Raw genomic sequence first — 26817 nt, forward strand, 5'->3', positions numbered from 1 at the left:
TTTGATGACTTAAAGGGGTGTAAGTCTACGTTCAGGTCTGAAGACATATTGAAAGATTTTGGGTTCACAAGAATGGATGGAGACATTCCAAAGGTTTTTCTAATTATTTATTTAATTTAATGAATTTACGATGAGAAGATTACAAAGCGCCAGGTGAGGTGGTTCAAATGCTTCAAAACTGTTTGAAGACAAGTGTTATAATTTAAAATGTAATTACACCCAGGATTGATGTACATGTTTCATATGTCAGAGATCACTTTGATAACTTACAGTCCAACTTCAAAAAGTAAGTTTTGTATTATATTCAAAAACTAACCTAATTATTATTCAAATGTATTCTGATTTAAATAAATTCAGCCAAATTACATATGAAATTTAAAAAAAATTGCCACATTTAGAGAAACAAAAGGACTGCTTTGAAGAATATTTTTTTGACTTCTGTCTTACCATGGTAAGAAATCCGACCTCGAGCAGCGTTTTTGCCTCTCCGGTTCTCTGCGATACATTCATACATCCCCGCATCTTCCTGCTGAAAATTAGGGATTTCAAGGACAGCATTCGAATTCTTCATTTTAACTTTGCTGGGGAAAGGGACACCACTTGTTCTCCTCCAGCTTATTTCTGGGACAGGGCTGCAAAAAAAAGAAAGAAAAAAGGAACAAAAGTTGCCAGGCTTTTAGCTCTGTCTCTGTGATCAAAGTGTGATTCAAAGCAGAAAAGTAGATAAGACCAAAGTTTTGTGATTTATTTATTTTTCAAAGTGTGCATACTCAGATTTTTCATCCTCTGTAGAGAACTTTGATTTATACATAATTTTATTTTTAGGCTGGCAGTTGTTCACATATATTTAGGCAAATCAGATAAAGAGTACATACAGGTGCTGGTCATAAAATTAGAATATTGTGATAAAGTTCATTATTTTCCATAATGTCATGATAAAAATTAAATTGTCATATATTTTAGATTCATTGCACACCAACTGAAATATTTCAGGTCTTTTATTGTTTTAATTTTGATGATTTTGGCAAACAGCTCTTGAAAACCCAAAATCCCTGTCTCAAAAAATTAGAATATTATGAAAAGGTTCTCTGAACGAGCAATACAAATAATCATCTGAATCAACAAAGTAACTCTAAACACCTGAAAAAGATTCCTGAGGCCTTTAAAAACTCCCAGCCTGGTTCATTACTCAAAACCGCAATCATGGGTCAGACTGCTGACCTGACTGCTGTCCAGAAGGCCATCACTGACATCCTCAAGCAAGAGGGTGAGAAACGGAAAGAAATTTCTGAACGAATCGGCTGTTTGCAGAGTGTTATATCAAGGCACCTCAGTGGGAAGTCAGTAGGAAGGAAAAAGTGTGGCAGAAAACGCTGCACAACGAGAAGAGGTGACCGGACCCTGAGGAAGATTGTGGAGAAGGGCCGATTCCAGACCTTGGGGGAAGCAGTGGACTGAGTCTGGAGTAGAAACATCCAGAGCCACTGTGCACAGGCGTGTGCAGGAAATGGGCTACAGGTGCCGCATTCCCCAGGTCAAAGGTCAAGCCACTTTTGAACCAGAAACAGCGGCAGAAGCGCCTGACCTGGGCTACAGAGAAGCAGCACTTTGGACCACTGTTGTTCAGTGGTCCAAAGTACTTTTTTCGGATGAAAGCAAACTTTGCATGTCATTCGGAAACCAAAGTGCCAGACTCTGGAGGAAGACTGGGGAGAAGGAAATGCCAAAATGCCAGAAGTCCAGTGTCAAGTACCCACAGTCAGTGATGGTCTGGGTGCCATGTCAGCTGCTGGTGTTGGTCCACTGGGTTTTATCAAGGGCAGGATCAATGCAGCAGCTATCACAAGATTTTGGAGCACTTCATGCTTCCATCTGCTGAAAAGTTTTATGGAGATGAAAATTTAATTTGGTCTGGAATCGGCCCTTCTCCACAATCTTCCTCAGGGTCCGGTCACCTCTTCTCGTTGTGTAGCGTTTTCTGCCACACTTTTTCCTTCCTACTGACTTCCCACTGAGGTGCCTTGATATAACACTCTGCAAACAGCCGATTCATTCAGAAATTTCTTTCTGTTTCTCACCCTCTTGCTTGAGGATGTCAGTGATGGCCTTCTGGACAGCAGTCAGGTCAGCAATCTGACCCATGATTGCGGTTTTGAGTAATGAACCAGGCTGGGAGTTTTTAAAGGCCTCAGGAATCTTTTTCAGGTGTTTAGAGTTACTTTGTTGATTCAGATGATTATTTTTATTGCTCGTTCAGAGAACCTTTTCATAATATTCTAATTTTTTGAGACAGGGATTTTGGGTTTTCATGAGCTGTTTGCCAAAATCATCAAAATTAAAACAATAAAAGACCTGAAATATTTCAGTTGGTGTGCAATGAATCTAAAATATATGACAATTTAATTTTTATCATGACATTATGGAAAATAATGAACTTTATCACAATATTCTAATTTTATGACCAGCACCTGTACTATTGTTTGCTTAAATAGCTCTAATTTATGTTGGAAATCAATCTACTGTTAATTTAACACACTAAAGAAAGCTGGACTTACTTTCCCAGAGCAAAACATTCCAATTTGACCACGGATTCTTTTGCAGCTGGAACTGAATCTGGAAAATGAACTTCTATTTTGGGCTCATACTCACCCATTACACCTACAAAACAGAGAGCACAACAGACAATGAGCTTTTTATAGCACTGACAAACTGCAGACATTGCCCTGTGTGTCTGGATCAGAGACAGAGGACTGATAGAGTGGGACAGCTAGCACAAAAAGCCTTTATGGTCATTTAACAAAGTGATCGTTGAAGGTCTTATAAAGGAGAGAAAAAATAAGAGGCGAGTCATAAAAGATTCAGAGAACACATCATTGAAAAGATTAGCTTGGTGGAGATTACTTGCAGAGATTTATGAAAGCAACTTAATTTAGGACTTTATTTATATTCATTTCAGTGGGATAGGCCACACGCTTCTGTTGCAAATATAGCAGCGCACCCTTTGCTATTACCAGCTTCAGACCCGGTGCCCTGGAGCAAGAGCAGCTTTGGTGTCCTGTGTCCCTTCATGTTAAAAAGCAGAATGGATAGTGAAAAATGAGGGTATTGTTTTATGGAGGCCTCAAAGCTAATAATAAGTAATAATCTGTTGTGATTTAACAGCAATAACGTATGAAAACTACGTGGTTACCAGTCAGTTCAGCAGTTTGGTTGGAGTGGTGCACATGTGGATAATCCTCTGAGATGCAGGCATAGATTTTTCATTATCTAGGTCATCAAAGAATGCATGCTGCAGGTGGTGGAAGATAAACATTAGCCATACAGATTTTTTTTTCACTCTTTTTACACTTGTGTTATTTATTTGCCCTTCTATATTATTTTACTGTGCTATGTTGCAGAAATATATTCTGAACTTCCTTCTACAGATCTGGTTACTAGTTCCTTAATAGTCTGCTATGCATCAAAGCAATGATTTAAAAGAAAAATTAACTCAGTTACTAACTCCATGACATGTTTCCAATGAGGCAGGGTCTCATTGTAGAAGCCAGTTTGAATAGAATTTAAAATTTGCTTTGTCTTGTTAGCTACAAGCACAGCATGTTTGTAAATGGTCTCAGATCTTTTATGATCTGGTCTCAGATCTTTTATGATCTGAGACCATTTCCCAGATTATTTTGGGTGATTAGTGTCATAGCAACATTTTAATAACTACTGTTTTAAAACAGCAAAAAATAAAAATAATAATAATAAATCCATGATACTATTGAAGCAGCTAAAAGCTCTTTTAACATCAGAGAAACTGGAGAGCACACTTCCTGTTAGGTGGCTAAACAAAGACTGTTACAGCTCTAAAAGTAAGTAATATGGCTGTTTTGACTTAATTCAAGTCAGTAAAAACAACAAGAAACATGATGTTGAAAATAAAGGACCGTTATCTTTCACTCTTAAAGAATAATTATTTAAGACAACAGCTGGCTAGCTACGAGTAGCATACTAAGTAGCTAAACACACTTGCTAACCTGCAGATAGTCAGTGGTTCCCAAACTTTTTCTCCTGGGCCCCCAGTGGTCTCCAAACTATTTCTGCCCCCCTCCCCCCTCCCAATGGCTTACAAATAACTGTCTGGTTGTCTGGTTTGAACACTGTTTGTCAGTGAAGGGTTGGGGGTTGGGGCAGTCTTATACTCAGCCCCGGCTCCAGACGAACAAGGTGGGGAATAAACTTTTATTGGGGGCAAAATGAATCGTAGCTGAACATAGACAACACTAGTAGCCTACAAGCTACTTGTTAACAAGCTGAAGGTGCTGTATTGATATTAGCTAGCTAGTCATCTTTTAGCTAACTTTACCTGAATCCATCAGCTTTACTCAACAGTCTGTTAGTTTGGGGGAAAAAAACTGTGCAAAGTTATTTGCGTTTTGCTGGTTTGCTGCCATGATTCTAACACACACCTCTGCACAGCAGCAGCAGGTCTCCGTCGCTGCCGTACAGGTGTAAACCCAGCGCGAGCGTCGTAGCCATAGACATAATATAAGGATAGACGCCTCATGGACCGCTCTCGCCTATTGTCGCTGACGAGATTTAGGGCGGCCATCTTGGAGCGGTCCACCACTCCACTCAGCGTTATGTGTTTAGCAGGCACAATGACGTATCAGCGCATTTAATCGATCATAACACGCTTTTTTGTTACTGGAAACCATATTCAAACATCTATCAAAGCTACATTTATAAACAATTGTATTTTTTAAGTATGTTTTTAATATATAGTTCAGCATATTTAAATATGCTTAGTGGCTATAACAATAGAATAGGAATGGAATATTCTTATATTAATGTATGATGAGCATATTACAAAGCACACAGCCGTTCATAATTTATTTAATAAATTATTTAGTAATATCAATACATATTTATATTACTATACAAACACAAATAAATAATGATTAATAATGACACAAATAAATAATGATTAATACTGAATAATATATATTGGACACGTTTATATATATATATATATATATATATGTTTTTCAGCGGCTGCACAGTGGCGCAGTTGGTAGAGCTGTCGCCTTGCAGCAAGAAGGTTCTGGGTTCGATTCCCGGCCCCGGTCTTTCTGCGTGGAGTTTGCATGTTCTCCCTGTGCATGCGTGGGTTTTCTCCGGGTTCTCCGGTTTCCTCCCACAGTCCAAAAACATGACTGTCAGGTTAATTGGCCTTTCCAAATTGCCCCTAGGTGTGAGTGTGTGTGTGCATGGTTGTTTGTCCTGTGTGTCTCTGTGTTGCCCTGCGACAGACTGGCGACCTGTCCAGGGTGTACCCCGCCTCTCGCCCGGAACATGAGCTGGAGATAGGCACCAGCACCCCTCCCGACAAGGGTGACGGAAAATGGATGGATGGATGGATGTTTTTCAGCCGAGGATTTCTAGCTTCAGAGTGATTTAGCAGCTGAGATTGAGTCCAAAATCCAATGCGAGATTCATCCGTGCTGCAGTGAATCCATCTCTCTTTAAAGATATTTCCTACTTCTTCCTTACATCGTGTCTTTAGGAAACCTTCAAAACAAAAACGGAAGATTTGGGATGTATCTTACTTTTGACAGAGTGAAAGAATTACATATAAATAATAGTCTTTACCACCTGTGTAAACTTTGCTGGTGAATGTTATAACACATAATATAAGTTTTATAATATGTTACATTGTTTAATGTAGGCTCTTGTGTCAGATAATCTAAGCCAATGTTAGAGAATAATTAATTTATTTAGATTTACGGAATCTCAGTTAACCTTCATAGCGGGGCTGAACCCGGTATGGGCTCTTTGCACCTGAACTTCCGCGTTTGGGGTAAAGCGGCTCGATTGTTTCCGATCTATTGAAAATGACCTTTTACACTAGGTGCTTGCAGGGCTTGGCCAAGGTTTGTACATCGATCCGAAGCCCCAACAAGTCAGATGGAGAAAGGTTTTAAGATGTACGCCTCGTTATACATTCACTGATACCAAGGTGAGTTTTACTTAAACTTTGTGGCTAACATTAACGTTAGCTTATGCTAGTAGACAATATTCTCAGACATTGTTCTTGTAAAAATGTGCTATTTAAGTATCTAAACATTCTAACGGACAATGTTTTTCTTATTTTCAAGTATATTATGTGTGTTTATTGTCGTTAGTGTCACAAACTAACGGGGGAGGGTACGGTTCGGGCTTTTTACTTCCGAAGCACGACGAAGCAGCCTCATATTTAACAGTAGCGCAGCTCTGGTGTCAGAGTTCTGGTTCAGCTGTTCAGGTTCAAAGTTGCTGCTTTTAGAAAAATATGACCGTGTTGCTTAATGTCTCCGTGTTATTTCATTTTATTACCTTTGCAAGTTTCTTGTGAAGAGCTCAAATAGGACGGTGTTTATAGCAGCGTGTATAGGCGGATCAGTTGCTCGGCTGTCTGGCTCTGGTCTGCTCTCTCGTTCCCATAAACTCGCTCTTTCATGCTGAATACAGAAGTGATTCCATGGAAATAACTCAGGGACAGCTCCTTTATTTACCATCCATATCCCGATCCGGAGTGAAGTGAAGGGTGCAAACTTTGTGTTGTGCAGCGTTAGCTTTAACAGGTAGTGACAAATATTTACAAGCCACCATCTTCTTAATTCAGGATCGCTTGGAAATTAATGAAAACTTAAAAGCCCATTATATTAGGAAGACAGCAATGTTCATAGTATTGCGTTTTTTGCATCTGAAATACGACTTAGTCTTTTCTACCAGTCATGGTAACTCAAAGCGGAAACAAGTGAGCCGCATTATCTCCTGGAGATGTGACGTCAATGCCGTAGGTGCAAAGAGCCCATTACACCAACCACTATAGCTAGCATTAGCTGGTATCTCACATGTGGACATAAATACAGTAAAGTAATATTCTAATCACAAAATATACACAATAATATGTCCATCTTACTTGTGAAATGTTGTCTGTCGAGCCCTCACATCATTAGTCCCTCAGTGCTGAGGCATCTTATGCTGTTTTGGTTGAGCAAAGTAGGAGGGACGACTGCTCCAAGATGGCCGCCGTATTTCCTGCGCCGGAGCAGCCAATGCGGGGTCTACTCTCTTATATTATGTCTCTGGTCGTGGCGCTCATGTTGCGTTTAAAGGTGGCTCAGAAAAACAGGTTACCACATGTTAACAACGGATTAAACAGTTTTAACTGCTGATAAAAGGACACAGATATGGGAAGTGCAGAAGCCCCTACTGCATCAAATTGACAGAGGAATAACAGAGAGTTGGCCATTCTAAGGTAAAATCCCAGCGCATACAGTTTCATGTTTTTTTTTTTCGTTTTTGTTTTGTTTTTTTTCATCCAGACGGCTTCCCTCGCGCCTCCCCCCACCCTCCTGCAATGGCAATTTGGGAACCTCTGTCCCAAGTAATCAACTAGCTAACATTAGCTTGTCAAGCTAGAGTAGAATGGCAAAAATACTTTTTTTTGAAGTTAGAAATTAAAAACCTACTAGTAAAATATAGACATAGACATTTTTGCTTATGTCTATGTATGAAATCAAAATAATGAAATAATTATAGTGATTTCACTATTGAAATCATAGTTATAATAATAATAATCAACTAGAAAATTCCACAGAAATTTTAAGGGGCATGCCAAAGTGTGCCCGTCGGTTTTTAATCAAGCGTTCTGATGCAAAAAATTAGCATTAATGCTAAAGAAAGCTTCAATGTAGTCAATAACCTGTGGAGAGTCAGAAGCATGTGGACTAAGCTGTACTTGTACCATTCAGTATGTTGCATACGGTAAAATTAGCCAAAATGCTAATAATAGCATGAATGGTATCAGTAGAATGTGGGGTATCACCACCATGATGTCACCCATTGACTCAGTCCAACCAGTATTCTAAACATGGCTAATAAGTAAATAAATTGGCTAAAAGCTTATTTTAGGTAAAATGCTAATGCGTGCAAGGAAGTGCACTAGTGGGTGGCAGTGAAATGCTAATGTTTGTGCTGATGTTAATGAACTGCCTTGCTGAAAACATAAAAGAAGAAGAATATTTTTGCACCGCCTGCGGCAGTGCACTGACGTGTGAGGGGAGTATGCAGGCTTTTATTTTGAAACTTTCAGTAAGCTTCATTTGAAATGGCAACACTAATCCCATGTGTAACAGTGGTTTGGTTAAAACAGTTATCTAACACAATAAAGAACAATTACATGATGTAAAAATTGTCAAGGCTTTTATTTTGAAAATTTTCAATAAGCTTCATTTGAAATGGTCACACTAATTTCATGTGTAATAGTGATTGGGTTAAATCAGTTATATGATGCTCAAAGCACAAGTAGTTTATAATACCAGCCAACTCCTCCTCTGTAATAATTGAGTGTTCCGCCATGTTGTAGTTCTGACATGCTGCTCAGGCCTCTGTTTTAACTGAGTCTTGGCCATAGATAGAACTACAGTTATGGCAGTTCCTTTCTCTGGATTCTGTTGCTCTAGCGATTGGCCCTAGGCCAACTGCTGTGGGTGTGAGACAGAAAGCTGGGGAAGGATTTCAATCTTTGAGACACCCATGAAATGCTAATGTTAATGAACTGCCTTGCTGCGCAAGGCAGTTCACTATCCTGAGAAAAAAAACATAAAAAAAAAGATTTTCATTTTTGCACCGCCCATGGCGGTGCACTTTCGTGAGGGGGATTTGCAGAGTTTTATTTTGAAACTTTCAGTAAACTTAATTTTCATAACCACACTAATCCAATGTGTAACAGTGGTTTGGTTAATCCACCTGTATAAAGCCCAAAACAGGAAGTAGTTCTAACTGCCAGCTGAGGCCTCCTCTGTAATAATTGAGTGTTCCGCCATGTTGTAGTTCTCACCTCCTGCTCTGCCCTCTGTATTAAAGTGTTCCGCCATATTTAGAACTACAGAGTCTTTGTAGTCCAAACCAGCAGCTGTGCCTTCCACTGTATTCTGTTGCTATAGTGATGAAACTGCCCTGTGTGTGTCAGGCTTATCTATCTTTATGAGACACCCAGTCAGTTTTAATGAAAAAAGCAGTCCGAACGACTGCTTCCCGTTCAGGATCCGTAAGGCCGATCCAAAAACCGTTTGAAGCATATGAGAGGGCTATTTGTCATCTCATTTAGTACCGCGATTCATATCTGTAGCTCATTCACAGTAATTGCAGTGATGAGAGAAAAATGGTGTGCGCTGAGCTCATAACTTTTTCAGATATGTATGTAAAACACTGGGGAGGAGCGTCAGTTAGTCCTGTCCCAAAACTTTGCTCCGAAGCACCTGGACCGAAAACCGTAAGCTCTAGGGAAATTTTGAAAACATTTTACCGGAGCAGGCATACGTATCAATGTCATGACCGAGTTTCATACCGATAGACCAATTTTTGCACCAATGAGAGCGATTTCAAAATTATTTTGGGGTCAAAATTCCACCCTGTTTCTCACTCTAAAAAAGCGGCAGTTGGTGTCAGTTACACTCTGCGTTTCGGCAGTTGGAAATTTCGCTCGTTTTTCGCTTTTTACGTCGCTGTCGTAACTCCGATCCCCAATAAAAATAATAGCTCCCTTCCCGGGATTGAGCCGCACGTTTTGATACCACTTTTGTGGGGTTTCTCGCAGTGGTACGAGCCGCATTAACGGTGACGGAAGAAAAATAAATAACTAGAAAATTCCGCAGAAATTTTAAGGGGCATGCCAAAGTGTGCCCGTCGGTTTTTAATCAAGCGTTCTGATGCAAAAAATTAGCATTAATGCTAAAGAAAGCTTCAATGTAGTCAATAACGTGTGGAGAGTCAGAAGCATGTGGACTAAGCTGTACTTGTACCATTCAGTATGTTGCATACGGTAAAATTAGCCAAAATGCTAATAATAGCATGAATGGTATCAGTAGAATGTGGGGTATCACCACCATGATGTCACCCATTGACTCAGTCCAACCAGTATTCTAAACATGGCTAATAAGTAAATAAATTGGCTAAAAGCTTATTTTAGGTAAAATGCTAATGTGTGCAAGGAAGTGCACTAGTGGGTGGCAGTGAAATGCTAATGTTTGTGCTGATGTTAATGAACTGCCTTGCTGCGCAAGGCAGTTCACTATCCTGAGAAAAAAAAAACATAAAAGAAGAAGAATATGAGGGGAGTATGCAGGCTTTTATTTTGAAACTTTCAGTAAGCTTCATTTGAAATGGCAACACTAATCCCATGTGTAACAGTGGTTTGGTTAAACCAGTTATCTAACACAAAAAAGAGCAATTACATGATGTAAAAATTGTCAAGGCTTTTATTTTGAAAATTTTCAATAAGCTTCATTTGAAATGGTCACACTAATTTCATGTGTAATAGTGATCGGGTTAAATCAGTTATATGATGCTCAAAGCACAAGTAGTTTATAATACCAGCCAACTCCTCCTCTGTAATAATTGAGTGTTCCGCCATGTTGTAGTTCTGACATGCTGCTCAGGCCTCTGTTTTAACTGAGTCTTAATTTTCATAACCACACTAATCCAATGTGTAACAGTTGTTTGGTTAATCCACCTGTATAATACCAAAAACGGCAAGTTGTTCTAACTGCCAGCTGAGGCCTCCTCTGTAATAATTGAGTGTTCCGCCATGTTGTAGTTCTGACCTTCTGCTCTGCCCTCTGTATTAAAGTGTTCCGCCATGTTTAGAACTACAGAGTATTTGTAGTCCAAACCAGCAGCTGTGCCTTCCTCTGGATTCTGTTGCTATAGCGATTAATCTGCTGTGTGTGTGTCAGAGACTTTATCTAACTTTATGAGACACCCAGTCAGTTTTAATGAAAAAAGCAGTCCGAACGACTGCTTCCCGTTCAGGATCCGTAAGGCCGATCCAAAAACCGTTTGAAGCATATGAGAGGGCTATTTGTCGTCTCATTTAGTACCGCGATTCATATCTGTAGCTCATTCACAGTAATTGCAGTGATGAGAGAAAAATGGTGTGCGCTGAGCTCAGAGATTTTTCAGAAATGTATGTAAAACACTGGGGAGGAGCGTCAGTTATCCTGTCCCAAAACTTTGCTCTGAAGCACCTAGACCGAAAACCATAAGCCCTAGGGAAATTTTGAAAACATTTTACCGGAGCAGGCATTCGTATCAATGTCATGACTGAGTTTCATACCGATAGACCAATTTTTGCACCCATGAGAGCGATTTCAAAATTATTTTTGGGTCAAAAATCCACTCTTTTTCTCACTCTAAAAAAGCGGCAGTTGGTTTCAGTTACACTCTAAGGTTCGGCAGTTGGAAATTTCGCTCGTTTTTCGCTTTTTACATCGCCGTCATAACTCCGATCCCCAATAAAAATAATAGCTCCAATGCCGGGATCAAGCCGCACGTTTTGATACCATTTTTGTGGGTGGGCACGCAGCGGTACGAGCCGCATTAACGGTAATGGAAGAATAATAAATAAGCTATAATAAAGAGACATTCTATTGGGTGTAGAACAATAGGTGCCTGCCATGCAATGCATGGAGGCAGTGACTGACTGCTCTCCTTATGCATTGCTAATGGCATGCCCCAACTACGGTGGCCGACAGGTGCAAATGCGCAGCAAAAGAGAAAACATGCAAACAAAAGAAAAGACACACCCCCGAATTAAATGCAGCAAACAAAAAAGAAAACACCCCCGAATTAAATGCAGCGAACAAAAAAGAAAACACCCCCGAATTAAATGCAGCAAACAAAAAAGAAAACACCCCCGAATCAAATGCAGCAAACAAAAAAGAAAACACCCCGGAATTAGAAAACACCCCCGAATCAAATGCAGCAAACAAAAAAGAAAACACCCCCGAATGAAATGCAGCAAACAAAAAAGAAGACACCCCCGAATGAAATGCAGCAAACAAAAAAGAAAACACCCCCGAATCAAATGCAGCAAACAAAAAAGAAAACACCCCCGAATTAGAAAACACCCCCGAATGAAATGCAGCAAACAAAAAAGAAAACACCCCCGAATTAGAAAACATCCCCGAATGAAATGCAGCAAACAAAAAGTGTTGAAAACGGAAGTGCTCCAGACCACTAGGGGGAGTCTAACAAAAAATAGCTGTGTCCGAATTCAGGCTCTGCATCCTTTCAAGGGCCCTGAAAAACTGATCCTTCGAATCATAGACATAATAAAAGAGTACACCCCCCCCCCACGATTGGCTGCTCCGGCGCAAATACACTTTGCTTTGCTCAACCAAAACAGCAGAAGATGCCTTCAGCACTGCGGAATATTGTTGATCGGATCGACGGACTACTGACGTGAGGGCTCGACAGACTTTTCGCAAGTAAGATGGACATATTACTGTGTATTTTTGTGATTAGAATATTACTATACTGTATTTATGTCCACTGGCGAAATACCAGCTAATGCTAGCTATAGTGCTTGGTGTTCAGCCCCCGCTCTGACAACTAACCGAGATTCCGTAAATCTTAAAATGTTTCAGTCATTCTCCAACATTTAGATCAGGGGTGTCAAACTCAATTTCACCGAGGGCCACTTCAGCATATTGGCCACCCTCAACGGGCCACATTGACGGTACAAATCAAGAGTGCCCAGGTGCAGTCCTTCAGACTGCAACTTTTAGATGTATCCCTGCTAAAACACACCCCAGACAAAAGGTTGACTTCCCTCATCAGCAGCAACTCAGTTCTGTAGAGCCTTATAATGAGTCAATGATCCAGGTGTGTTAGAGAAGGAACACATCTAAAGTTGCAGATGGTAGCTCTGGAAAACTAGACTTGGGCAACCCTAGCATAAAATGTATGAAAATACAATGTTAAAAATAAATTAAACACCTCATATTGTTAAATAACGCTTTGGAGCTTCTGGTTAGGAAGCGCATTACAAACCTTTGGTTGAAATGGTGCGTTAAATTCAAGTCTCCATTACAGACCAGAGAAAACTAAAGAGAATCTGAGGCGCAAAAAGTGGGTATGCAGCGTATGCAACGCATAGGGGCACAGCACCAGAGGGGGCGCCAAAACCCCGTCTGGAGGGGGCGACGCGCCGATTATGTTTTCCCATACACTTCAGCGCGCCTCACGCTCCTTCACCTCTGGCACATACATAACGAGGTACATGTAGCGATTCTTACACTTCACCCTGACGTTCCATCCCTGGGTGGGGGTTGGGGGGCGCCGATTTATGTTTTCGCATCCACCTGAATAATGTGTAGTTGCGCCACTGAAGAGAATGCAACACTGTGTTAATCCATTTGAGGAGCCTGCAGTTTATCTTGGGGAAATAAATGACGATGCAGAAGTTAATTAGACTGTAACATAGCAGTTCGCTGCTCAACCACTGCGGACGTGGCTCCGCCGCTGCGAAGTAACTCATCCAGAAGATTTAACAAATGGAGCCTTGTTGGTTCACGTTACCCAGGAGAGCTGCGTTCTGGAGGAGCTGCAGACATAACATCTGTCCGTTTCGGAGAAGCGAAACCACGCAAAAAATAAAAAATAAAACAAAAAATTCCGGAAAAAGCTCACACCGGACCGCGCAGGGTAAAATACTCACACAGTTCAGTTGATCTGTTTGGATCAGACAGATCCAACTGACTGATGAATTAGCGCAGATTTTTCTGCAGATGGGAACCAGGAGGAAGTTGTTCAGACCCCAGCGGGTTGAAGTGATGCTAATTTAAGTGAAGTCCCTTAGTTTAATTTATTAAAAGTTATTGGGGCCTCAGTCAGTGGTTTTTATCACTACGGAGAAAAATGTAGATGCATTTATCTGCTTAATTTGTGATGGGATCTGGATTCACGGTGAATATTAACAAAACCGCATAAAATGCGGCTAAATAGCCGATGTTAATATGATTGTAATTTCACAGATAAAAATAGTACATGGCCGATTTTTTTTTATGTTGTCAGTCAAGATAATAGATAACAAAAAAAGTCTAGCGCAACCTGCCGCCCTGACACCAACTCACACACATCTTCATTCACAGTCTTACTTGTAAATCGATGTTTCCTTTCTTGGACGTTTTGATGTTAGCTTGTTGATGTCTCAGTTTTATTCGCTGGGAAAATCAATAAGCAGCTTGAGGCGACTCTGCTGCCCTCTAGTGGCGAGAAGCCGTAATGTTGGCTAGTAACAATCGGAATGCATTATGGGAGATGTAGTTTGTAGTCAATTCGTGCTCAAAACCTATTTTAAGTCAATCATGGGCCTATAAAACGCTGGAGGGGCCACATAAAATGACGTGGCGGGCCACATGTGGCCCGCGGGCCTTGAGTTTGACACATGTGATTTAGATTATCTGATACAAGAGCCTACTATAGAAATGAAACAATATTATAAAAATCATAACATTCACCAGCAAAGTTTACACAGATGACAATGGCTATTATTTAATTATTTAACTCAGTCAACGTAAGATAACTCGAAAATGTCCCGTTTTTGTTTTGAAGGTTTCCTACGACGTGAGGAAGAAGGGAGAGACAGATTCACTGCACAGCACGGATGAATCTCGTATCGGATTTTGTACCCAATCTCAGCTGCTGAATCACTCTTAAACCAGAACTCGTAGGCTGGAAAACATTATATATATATATATATATATATATATATATATATATATATATATATATATATATATATATATATATATATATATATATATATATATATATATATATATATATATATATATATATATATATGTGTGTGTGTGTGTGTGTGTGTGTGCATAATCATGCATAGCCTAATGTATTCAGTATTAATGATTATTTATTTATGTTTGTATACTTATATAAGTATGCATTGATAAGACGAGAGCGGTCCATTAGGCGTCTGTCCTTTTATTATGTCTATGTGAGAAACAGCCCGATCTACAGAAGACGGGTCCTTCGAAGGCCACGAATATGGACGACCAGAAGAGAGAAGCTGAAGCCTCCGGCTAGCTGCCTAGCCTCCATCTCGGCGTTATGTTGCTTAGCAACCGTGACAACGTGAAGCACAGAGCAGCGAAGGAAAAAAAAAACGGACTCAGTTGTTTTTTACTCTTTATTTCTGTATTATTCTTCATCTTTTGTAATAAAGGTTGTTCCATAGTAAAAAGAAAATCTGTCTGATTCTAAAATGTTTAATGTATACAAGGGATATTATTCATTTTCAAATACTCTCCAGATCTCAGGTAGTAAGACATTACAGTTAAATACACTATGTTTGAAGGCTTAACTTTAATCAGTCAAACCCATTTGCTCAGGAATAAATTAAATACTTTACTTAACCAAAAGATTTTACTACTACCTAACTTAATATCTACATGAAGCGCCCGGCCAGCTGACAGCTTGCGAGTGAAGCTGGCTGTTAATGCAGCGGGAGAAGACATCTCCGAAAACGTCGGAGCAATATTGGAAGTAGGTGATTTATTAATGAACCGAGCAGATATTTCAGATCTATACATCTACATTCTCGCCTAAAAACATTGTAAAAAATAATTTTGTGTAATTTTAAGTGTAATACAGCAAAAATTATTTTGTCGCCATTGCTGCTTTTCTGAACACCCGCTTTAAAGGATGCAGAGCCTGAATTCGGACACAGCTATTTTTTCTTAGACTCCCCCGAGTGGTCTGGAGCACTTCCGTTTTCAACACTTTTTGTTTGCTGCATTTCATTCGGGGGTGTTTTCTAATTCGGGGGTGTTTTATTTTTGTTTGCTGCATTTAATTCGGGGGTGTTTTCTTTTTTGTTTGCTGCATTTAATTCGGGGGTGTTTTCTAATTCGGGGGTGTTTTATTTTTGTTTGCTGCATTTAATTCGGGGGTTTTTTATTTTGTTTGCTGCATTTAATTCGGGGGTGTTTTATTTTGTTTGCTGCATTTAATTCGGGGGTGTTTTCTTTTTTGTTTGCTGCATTTAATTCGGGGGTGTGTCTTTTCTTTTGTTTGCATGTTTTCTCTTTTGCTGCGCATTTGCACCTGTCGGCCACCGTACCCAACTATATTAAAGAGACATTCTATTGGGTGTAGAACAATAGGTGCCTGCCATGCAATGCATGGAGGCAGTGACTGACTGCTCTCCTTATGCATTGCTAATGGCATGCCCCAATAACTATTGATTATTATAATCAATAATGAATTATTATTGATTAATACATTTATTAATCAATACATTTGATTAATAGATTTATTTAGTAATTTATTTATAAATAAATTAATTAATCTAATAATAAATAAATTTATTATTAGTTATTACTATTAGTTTTATTATTAGTTATATACTTAATAATTAGCTTTATTATTTTAGAAACAGGAGAAATAGCATTTTTAAGCTTAAACAATTTAAAGCAATGTAACTGTTCAGTTACTAATCTGCAGTAGAAGAATATCTGCAGATTAGTAACTGAACTGAATTGAAAACAAAATGAAGACACTAAGAGATTTTCAACAGAAATCCTCTAAAGAAATTTTGATTTATTTCTGTCTGAAAATGGTTAAAAAAGTGAGGTTCAACCACACTAAGTGCTGAAAAAAAATCTTACTTTGACTTGGAGCTGTATTTTAATCAGATTCAATTCAAACACTATGCTGAGTGCAAGTGAAAGATAAAACTTGAGCTTGACAGGCTAACTTGAGATGATAACTTTCATTCCAAAAAACAAATCTTGCCTGGGATGGAATTGTTTTCCTGTAAAACAGTAGTATCATAATTGTCAGAGAGCCACAGTGGATTTCTACTGTCCTAAAAAAAATCTGAAATCTAAAAACAAATGTCTTAGAGTTTTAGCATGAAGCAGTTAGTGTAAAATTCATTTAATTTGAAAATACAAATTAAATGAATTTTAGACTGCTTTAATTTTATAACAGAAATTATTATATGTTTTGTTCCATCTAAGTGTTTCACAGAGGAGATCACTGGTGCTGCACATCTTTTTTCTATTTACCATGTCCATGTAAACAATTATTGGATTTTGTGGATTTAACTGCTCATTGCAAACATGACACTTAGAGGCTGGTGTTTACATTGATCACTATGATGTCTAATTTTAATTTCCCCTTAATAAAACAATAGCTGCGTTTATAAATGTGGACATAATTCTATTTATATTTCATTAATGTCGAAAAAAGACAATTTTGGAATTGCGGTGTTACCATTAGATAAGAAGCAATTAAAATCACACATGAATAAGTTTGTTCATAAGTCATCAAAACATATGCTGAGCCATCATTCTCCTACCGCTTCATCTTCTTCATCTTTTTTGCTAGTAGTAACATCCGGTTGTTGATCAAATGACTCGTGTAATGTGAAAAGAGTATTTCCATTGCAGATTTGTGAAATACACTCATTTTGATACAGCCAAAAAACTACCTCATGCCAGTGCAAAAATGTTTTATCAAAAAGCTTGAGCTTTCTCCAAAATTGACTTGTTTCCATTAAGCAGATTTATTTTTGTAATTCCAATTTGCACAATGGAAAAGCAGCTTACTGACAGTTTTAATATCTTGTTTGTTAAAAATAAGGGAAAAGAAAATTGCAGCAATAGTGAAATTTATGACAAATTAATGCCAAAAAATACAGTAATAGACGCATCCTGAGAAAATGTGTTATTGTTTTTACCATCACTCCTGAGGACCAGTGGTGTTGGGGAGCTGAGAACTTTCTGCTTTGTGACTGTGTTGTTCACCACACAAGTGTAGTTGCCCACATCAGAGGGCTCCACTTTGGCTATATACAGGCTCCCGGTCTCTTGGGAGATGAATCTTCGGCTGTCTTGTTGGACAGAGTACGGGTATTCATTGAAGATCCACGCAAATATCAGCTCTGAGCACAGACAAAAACAGCTTAGTTCAGTGTTTGTCCACACAGATGGAATACCTGAATCAAAAGAACTCCTCTTTGGCCTTATGTTAAAATATCACATTATTTCCATCCCCTTTTTCAGGTTTCCTTCGAAGGAGATACCAAGAATGCAATAACTATCAGTGCAAAAAAAAAAATAGCAGGAGAATGGAGGAAAGAGAGCGAAATAAACTGGATTACAGCGCGTCAGTGGCCCTCCCCTGACACATGGCCTCCATTCTCCGGGTCCCCAAGCAACTCAGTTTAAGGGCATCATGAATGTACAATGGATTGGATTGAGAGATCAATGGATTGACATACATGTATAAGAACATGCTATCACTTCTTTTCACAGGCGACAGGGCCCCCACTGAAAAAGAGGAAAGACCTGTCAGAAGAATTACATTGTCCATCCATCCATCCATTTTCTAACACCCTTGTCCCTTAGTGGGGTCAGGAGGGTTGCTGGTGCCTATCTCCAGCGAACGCTCCGGGCAAGAAGCAGGGTACAGCCTGGACAGGTCGCCAGTCTGTCTCAGGGCAACACAGAGAGACAGACAGGACAAACAACCATGCACACACACTCACATCTGGGGACAATTAACCTGACAGTCATGTTTTTGGACTGTGGGAGGAAGCCAGAGTACCTGGAGAGAACCCACGCATGCACAGGGAGAACATACAAACTCCATGCAGAAAGATCCCGGGCTGGGAATCAAACCCAGAACCTTCTTGCTGCAAAGCAACAGCTCTACCAACTGTGCCACTGTGCAGCCCAATTATGTTGTCATTGTCCATAAATGGAGGTGCATCACACAATCTTTCACTTCAGGGGCGGTATCTGAGCCAAATAGGTGAATGTAACAACTGTCCATCATGTCCAACACCAACCCGAAGGCAGGGGGAGACACTTGGCTTTTGACCGGCTGAAGAGTCCGTACTGAGCGCAGCGATGCCGATACAAAGCTGGTTCTGATTAGGCAAGCAGGAGAGCCACATAGCTCAGAGTCAGCATAACCCCCTTCTGAACCAGGCTGCTGTAATGAGCGGCGATGGAACGCCACACAGCAATTCTTCGTCAAGCAACGACTGAAATACAACATGAATGCCTTTGTGCAGAAAAAGTGCAAAGAGGCTCTTTTAAGTAAGTAAACAAAAAACTGTCAGACTACAGAAACGGTACAATAGCAATTACTTCTCTATTGCATTTCATTTTTCACATCTGGTGCGGTGCAATATTGCATGGGCTGGCAAAACGAGAAAGCTTTTCCCACAATTCAGAATCAATCAAGCTTCTCATTAGAGAAGCCAAAGAAACATCTTGTGCTGTAGGTGTTTAATACAGTTCAGTGGAGTGCAAGGTTAAGAGGCACGTCGACTCTTTCAAATTTAAGAGAGGAAAGGGAAAAAAGGATTACGAGGAGAGAGAGAGAAGTGACAGAGGGAGACTGCCTTACTTTCAGTCACTTTTTGAGAATGTGGTAAAACACAAAAGAACTACAGTTACAGCACTCTGTCATGCATAAGCCCGTTTCAGAGAGGGAAGCTGTCAAACTGTATTTCACACAGAGTACTCTGACCCATTATCCCAAAGACCAGCTGTACAAAGCACTGCGACAAACTGTTCTCTTGTGAGAGAAATTGGTTGTTCCAGTGTGCAAGCTATTGTATCAAGAGGTTGACAAGCTAGGGAGCAGCCATTGTGGCTGTCCTCAGTTTTCTGTAGATATGGGGAGCTGTGGGGAGAAAGGGGTGCAACTTAATCTTTTATTTGTAGCCTCTCAATTGTAGAATACAGTCACATGGACGGTATCTTCTCTGAAATGTTTCCCCATGTACAGAACTAAGAGTTCTGTGCTCATTTGCAGTGTCTTGCAAATGATTGGTCATGACCTAATTTACATTTTGTCATGTTAAACTCACAAAAATGTGAGATATTTTATGTTGATTCTATGCAATGTACCAACATAAAGTAGCATATGATTTTGAAAGGTTTACCTGCAAGAAAATCTGCTAAGCCCAGTGTGATACTGGCATTAGGGCAGTCCTTCAACTGCCCACCGTGTTTCTGTGGTCATAACTTGGAAGGTCAACAAGCTTTCTTTGCTTTTTCAGTTAATTCTGTCCTTGTCCTACAAGCTTAGGTTGACCACAACATTGGTATGGGTGAAGGGACAACCCAATTGGTGAGCACTCCCTCACGCCCAGTTCAGTTTGTCTGCTATGAACCTAGCTTAATCCGTCACACACTTAGCCTGGTGGGGGGCAAGTAAAGCCTGGTGCCCCACAGGCCTATAATACCCTGGTGGAACTCTGCTTACATAAACACTTCCCCTGCAGCGCTCGTCTATGCTTAGGGTTGTAGTCCTGTTGGGAACTGTAGCTCTGCTCCAGTCTCAAGTCTTTAGTTTTCTTCCATGATTGTCCTCCAATTAGTTCCATCAATCTTCCCATTAACTTTGACTAGCTTCTTTGTTCTGTCGAGAAAAGTCGAGCTCATCCCACTTCCCCATGCTGGAGATTTTAGTTTAATAATAACAATGAATAAAGTTACCTTTAAAATTGAGTACACAGGTGACATCAAGACCCAACAGTAGAGTCAGACTGTAAGAAATTAATCTGGTTGTGTGTGTTGTTATTGTGTCCTGCAAACTTTGCTTTAATTCTACTTTTTTCTATTTAATCATAAAAAATCATAATCGGGCAGAGGGAGAATCATGGAACAGGAAGAGCAGGTTTCCTGAAGAAAGGGGAAGTTTCCAGCCTGCATGTGTTTAAAAATAGTTCAGATTGCTCATTTTGAGCATTAAAGGTTTAAAGAATAAAATCTAAACATTTTGAGTAATTGGATAAAACCCAGAGTAAAATACTTAAATTAATAATGATAACTTATGATTAAACCAATAATTAATATTGGTTTAACCAGTGGTTGATATTGGTTTGATTATAAGAATATTTAACACTTACTCTTATACTTATGGAAGTACTTGCAGGTGAAACAAGTAACTGTAACATGGTATCAAATAATTAGAATAATGGATTATTCTTGGGGTTTTTTCAGAAATGTCTGTAATAACTCACATTGTGATTATAATAAGAGTAACTAATAAGTAAGGGTTATTATATTATAAGTGAATGCTAAATCAGAGAAACTAAAAGGTTATAAATGTGATTTTGACATTGAACTTGAAATGGTGTAAAATGTGTAACTGTAACTAAAGGTCACTGATGATGTGTTGGAGGTAGATGGTAGGTGAAAGGTCAGGGGAAAAGAGGAACTGATAGGAGAGCAGAGGTGACCAAGACATTAGGTCATTAGGTCAACTTTCAGCTTAAACAGAAAGTCCTCTATATTCTCATCTGGAGTAATACTCAGGAGTTAGAGGCTTCTCGGACCCGTTAGACGGCGAGTTGGCGAGCAACATCTCCCTCCTCTCAAAAGGGGAAGTAGAGAGAGAGAGAGAGAAGGAGGGAGGGGGAGAGGGTGTTGCGCAACAACAGTTCTCACTGGAAAAACAATCATGCTCTCATCACAACAAGGCCCAAAAAGATTAATTGTCTTATCTGGCCACATAATTCTGTTACAAATATTTGCTGATTTCCATCCAAGATTAATGTCTTTATTTTAATGACTGCTTTAATAAATGCCAGATTTTTGACATGAACAACTAATAGAACATCTAATGTCTTTGGCTCCTTTACAGTTGTGGCTTGTCCATTGCCTTTCTATGCAATTCTCATTTCCCTTCAGTGCACCATCTAGAATTTCTCCCATTGACAACAGTTTCTGATGAATTTCATACTGGTCAACCAGCAAACAGAAGGAGAAGTTGTGAACGATGACATAGATTTTTTGCACAGTTTTAGAATTGTTGGTTAGCAATGACAGTGGAGAAAGTGAACAAAGCTGTTCAGTCCATGTTGGCCTATAATAATGAGCAATTGATGCTGGAACAAGAGGAATGCTTATGTAGAGGGGTGAAAAATGAGCTCTTAGTAAATTAAAACAATAATTAAGAAAATAGGCACCCCAACATAATTTTTATTTTTGTATCTTTAATTTCTCATTGTACTAAGTTCTGTAGTGTCATTTAGATTGTCCTATGCAATTCCGGACACAACCGCTAGGGGCGCTGCCGCGTTGGTGGCATAGAAAAGATTGAGCACACAAGAAGAATAAATCTTCCGGTTAAATGAGAAGGAAGCTCAACGTGTGTGTCTCGTCTTTCCCATTCCACAGCATCACACGTTGAGGGAAGATCATCATCAATACATTACTCTCAGCCATCCTAGGTTGCAGGGTAACACTTAAGACATTTTATTCCTGTCAAAGATGTGATTTCTCTCTTTACAGCACTCGCAATTTCCAGTAAACTTTGTAGTATAGCTACAATTGTTTTCACCTTCCATGCCTCCAGCATGTGATGGTTTCTCAATAGCCAATAGTTCAGGCTTTCTGCACAAACCAAACCATAGAACCAGTGGGTGTTTTTCTACCAAGCTACTAGAGTTGATTTTTCAGTTAATTCTGTCCTTGTCCTACATGCTTAGGTTGACCACAATGTCTTGGTATGTGTTGGTATGGTAGCCATTATGCGGTAGTCAGTGGACGATGGTTTGAGTAGTAGTCTGTGAGATGTACTTTGGTTTCCAAGAGGATGTTAGTTGACTAAGAAGACTGTTTCATGAATCAAATGGATTAAACGGGATTTTATTCAGTTGTATCAGAGTAAAGAGGGCTGAATACAAACATATGGGAAATCTTTATGAAACATAAATCCTTTTTTCTAACTTTACAGTTAGGCACAACTTTGTGTGGAAGGCACTGAAAACAGTGAAGAAACAGTTAATTCCAACTTTGTAGCCCCAAATCTCATCAATTAACATTACTGCAAACCTTAAGTTAGATAGTGATAGGCTGTAGTTGTGGGCAGCATGTTTTTTCTTTCCAGAATGTAATTCCTTTGTAACAAAGCAGTTTTCTAGCTAATAAGCAGATCAATACTCTGTGTTAATGAGTTAACTTTAGAGGTGCTGTTTGTCTGTATGCGGTTTTATCACATTTTCACAACACCTGGCTACCTGTTTGCTGCTTTCCACCCTCTGTGGAATGGTAAGCTAACCGCCTGTTTATTGCAGCTTCAGGAGAGCATTTTTCAACATTCACACCTTACAATCATAGGAAGTAAATAAGACAATTTCTTTGAGATTAATTTGAGAAACATCCTTCTTTAATTAGACTAAAAAAGCATACAAGCTGTGATTGGTTTTAGTCCTTTGTAAAATCAGAATCCTTCTAGCAATACTGTAAGCTATTGATAAGAAGATGTACCAAAAAGTCAAAGGTTTCAAAACGTATACAAGTCTGTTTAATGATGCCTGAGAAAGTTCCCGAGTGACCAGCGTTGCTCTGAAGCATAAAGTAATACAGCTCTGCCCCTCCCACACCTATTGCTATGCATTGCTGGTCAGCTGGCAAAAAAATTGTCTTCCACACTTTCCCCTCCTTTAGAAGTTTTTCTGCTCATAAAAAATAAAACAGGGTGTGAAAAGTATTAGTGTTTTGCTGTTAAGGTTAGCTGCTAAAGCAGATTACCTTATAAATGAATGGGTACATGTTCATGTTTGCGTTGTACCAAAAATGATGTACATCCAAAAACGTACAATGTTATGCTGAATTAGTATGTTTATTTAAAAGCTATTATGATATTTACTGGCTGCTTATTCTATGTTTGATACAGAAGCGTTGAGCTGCCAGAGCTAAGACATAAATTCAGGAGAGAATCTCATCATAACAAACTTTTTTGTTATCTTGTCGTGTAATAATTAAACAATTCCAGGGCATTTACGCAAACATTATACAGTATGATCCCAGTGCTGATATAAAATCAAAGCATCCTAAATATTGACTTTAACAATATTTTATTGCCATTTTAATTATCAAACTAACTGCCAAAGCAAGGAAATAAATTCAGGAGTAAAATCTTGAAATAACCAGAAAGTTTCTTGTTATAATGAGACATAAAACTGATCATAATGAGACTTGTATCTCATTAAAGCTAAAATATGCATTAGAGAGATGCATTTAGACAATAATATATGTTTGTGTGACGAAATGAAGTAATCATAGAGAGCACTTCCATAGTGATAGTTGAAATAACTAGTCAACAAAGTCAACAAATTTGTGTAGGAAATGTTTGAGTGTTTTTTGATGGTGAATCTTGAGACAAATAGCACCGTTGCTGTCAGCTGCCATGGCATAGCCAACACAGACAGCAAGAAAACAAGTGGCTTTCAATTATTCTCCAATGGTTTTTCTGCGTTATATTTCCCTTTGCTGTGGCATGTAACACTAGATTAAGAATATATTCATCTCCAGGTTTTATTTGGCTAACAGACTTGTTCTTTCTGTCCTCTGGCATGAGCAAAATTTCTGGTTGTAAACAATAACATGCAAGGGGTTCATACTAACTTTAAGAATACAATGTAAAATATTTGCATAAATGCTGTCAAACTGTTTAATTACTACACAAGGTAAAATCTCCTGCTGCCCCACACACAATAAAATAAAAACAGATTTTTTTCCCCTCAAATGTCAAAGTAAAACAAGGAAAGTCCTTTGGGTATTTCTATAATCAAAACAAAAGTACACAAACAACAGCAGCTTGATGTGGCAGCACTTACCTCCAGAATGTGGGGGAGCTCCACATAAAAGAACCACTCCTTGGCCCTCACGGACGTTCACTGCACTCCTCACCGACTGCGTTTTGAAGCTGTCAAGATCTGATGAATCAGAAAAGATCACAAATGAATTTGTCAGCAGCTTAACAAAAGCTAAAAGCCTCGGTAGCATATAGTACCGCGTTTGCCACAGTGTTTCTTTTAACAGTTTGTTCATCCTGGTTTCTTTGATGAGGTCGGCTTTAGAAACGGCACAACGCAGGTTTTTCCCGGAAACACAAAGGAGAAGATTGAGACTTTAACAGGCCATCTGTGATTGCCCCGCAGGCGCCTCATGACAGCAGCTGATGGTTTCAAAGATGTCGGGGTGCTGATGAAATAGATGGACCTGCCTCATTGATGTTTACTGCAGCAACATGGCAATTTAGGTTGCAGGGAAAAGATTAGACTGAAATGGGATAAAATTAGCAAGGAGGAAGGAAAACGCTGGTAGAACACAAGAGGGGAATGCATGACAAATGACAGTTTGCAGAGCCAGCAGCAATAAGTAACATCATTATTAAATGTGGTATAATCTTGCACTTAAAAGCATTAGCTTCCCCATCAGTACTCTCAGCACTATCTATCGCCTGCAAATGAATGACCATTTGCTGGCAGGGATAGGATGAAAAAAAATAACAACCTAAAACCTAGCATGATAAACCACCCCTGGCTTCAAGACGGATGGGGGGATGAGGAGCAAGCTGCAGCAGTCCGTTCTGCTCCTTGTCTCCAACCCCTGGCTAACTGCCTGGAGTAAGCCTTCCAAACACAAACAAAAAGAAAGTCAGTGTGACCGATAAGGGAAATTAGGAGAAGGAAAGATTATGGAGAGAAGTGGGACAGAGTTGCTGCTAAGATTAATGAGCAGCTTTACGCTGACCTCGGCGGACTCAAATGGAGCCAAGTCACGGCAGGGCCGCAAGAGGCAACAGGAGGAGGCGACGCACTTAAAACAAAAGCAGAGGTAACGTCCCTCTGATCTCAGCAGGCAGCCTTAATAAATACTGATTCTCTCTCCTCTAACAATGCTTCTGATTCTGAGGAATCATAGCTGGTCTTCTAGCCTGTTGATCATCAGAACAGCGATGCCTTTAAAAGCAGGCAGAGGTGAATCAAAGAACTTCTAATTGCCTAGTAGACGAGAAAAAGTCAACTTGTTTGCCCAGATTGTGTAAATTTGAACAAAAAAAGGGATAAAGATGATGCCAGGCTCAGTGTTTGGGGGTCGGGGTGGTTGTGTAGACTCTGAACAGAAGAGTAATGGGCTTCATGGGTGTCAGCTGACCACACACTGTAATTCTGAAAGCTAGAGGCCAAACTCACTATAGCTGCAGTGATTCCTTTATAAGCAGAATCAATCTCTGCCATATAAGAATAGCTGACCTAGAGATTACAGAGGGAGACTATCGCGGTGCCAGGATGATTGGTCTGGACAAGGACGCCAGTGTACAGACATTCCCTGTTATAATGTATCATATCTGGCAGAATTCTGCCAGATATGCCAAGCTGATTCAGGGGCACCGCAGGACAACTCAACTACAAAATATACAACATAAATGAATCTGGAAAATTCAATCAACTTAGGATGTACTAGAACCTCGAATAAAACCTTATACCGTCAGAGGGGAAATTCAGAGTTATAGGTCCATTTGCGGCCAATTGATGGCCCTTGTTCGTTGTTAGGAGTTTAAAACAGGTGTCCATGACCGGAAAGTCCCAGGTCCCATAGCAGGATACCAAGCCAAACTAATCAAATCAAGTCCTCAACAGTCCTGCTTCACATTTGGTATAAGGTTTTTCTTTCAGTAGTTTAGTCATAGGTTTCTACTGCTGCTCCATACTCCTTCCACCCACAAGCCACTGCAGATAGCATGTCATGTTAACACACATAGCTGAAATTTTTTGCACAGTACCTAAAGGACTGTAAATCTATTCATTGTAATGAGTTGACACGTCAACAGCTTGACTAACAGTGCCAAGTAACAACAAAACCAAAAAAAAAAAAAAAAAAAAACTGAACGTGACTTGATAGGCAGTTACTCTCCTGTTCTTATAGCTCATTCTTGTTGCATTCAACAAGACAGACCGTTTGTCTTCCATGTGCAGCAGTTTTACAAGTATTCCTTCCTTTGATCACTTTGCTGCAAACCATTCAAGCAATGGTTAGTGCAAGAAAACTCCCATTCTTCATCTTCCTCACACTTTTCACAAATAGTCTTGTTTTAAAGAATCTAGGGTCTAATTAGGGTCTAATGAGAGACGGCAAAGATTTTCAGCAGACCACAGGATGGCTG

General features: G+C 39.5%; 1 protein-coding gene across 1 annotated transcript in view; it reads right to left on the reverse strand.

Annotated features, from left to right (window-relative positions):
* Positions 1-376: 376 nt before the first annotated feature.
* LOC106909145 (contactin-3-like) overlaps positions 377-26817 on the reverse strand; it is a 33041-nt gene continuing 6600 nt past the window's right edge. The window contains exons 3-6 of the mRNA XM_088005958.1: positions 24485-24583; positions 17579-17782; positions 2556-2658; positions 377-632 (exon numbers count right to left, since the gene is read on the reverse strand). Of these exons, the coding sequence (XP_087862084.1) occupies positions 395-632; positions 2556-2658; positions 17579-17782; positions 24485-24583 (644 nt within the window). The 3' untranslated portion in view covers positions 377-394. The remainder of the gene's footprint in view (positions 633-2555; positions 2659-17578; positions 17783-24484; positions 24584-26817) is intronic.

Source organism: Poecilia mexicana, unplaced genomic scaffold (assembly GCF_051168715.1).
Source record: "Poecilia mexicana isolate PSO_F unplaced genomic scaffold, ASM5116871v1 scaffold_5, whole genome shotgun sequence".
Lineage (NCBI taxonomy): Eukaryota > Metazoa > Chordata > Actinopteri > Cyprinodontiformes > Poeciliidae > Poecilia > Poecilia mexicana.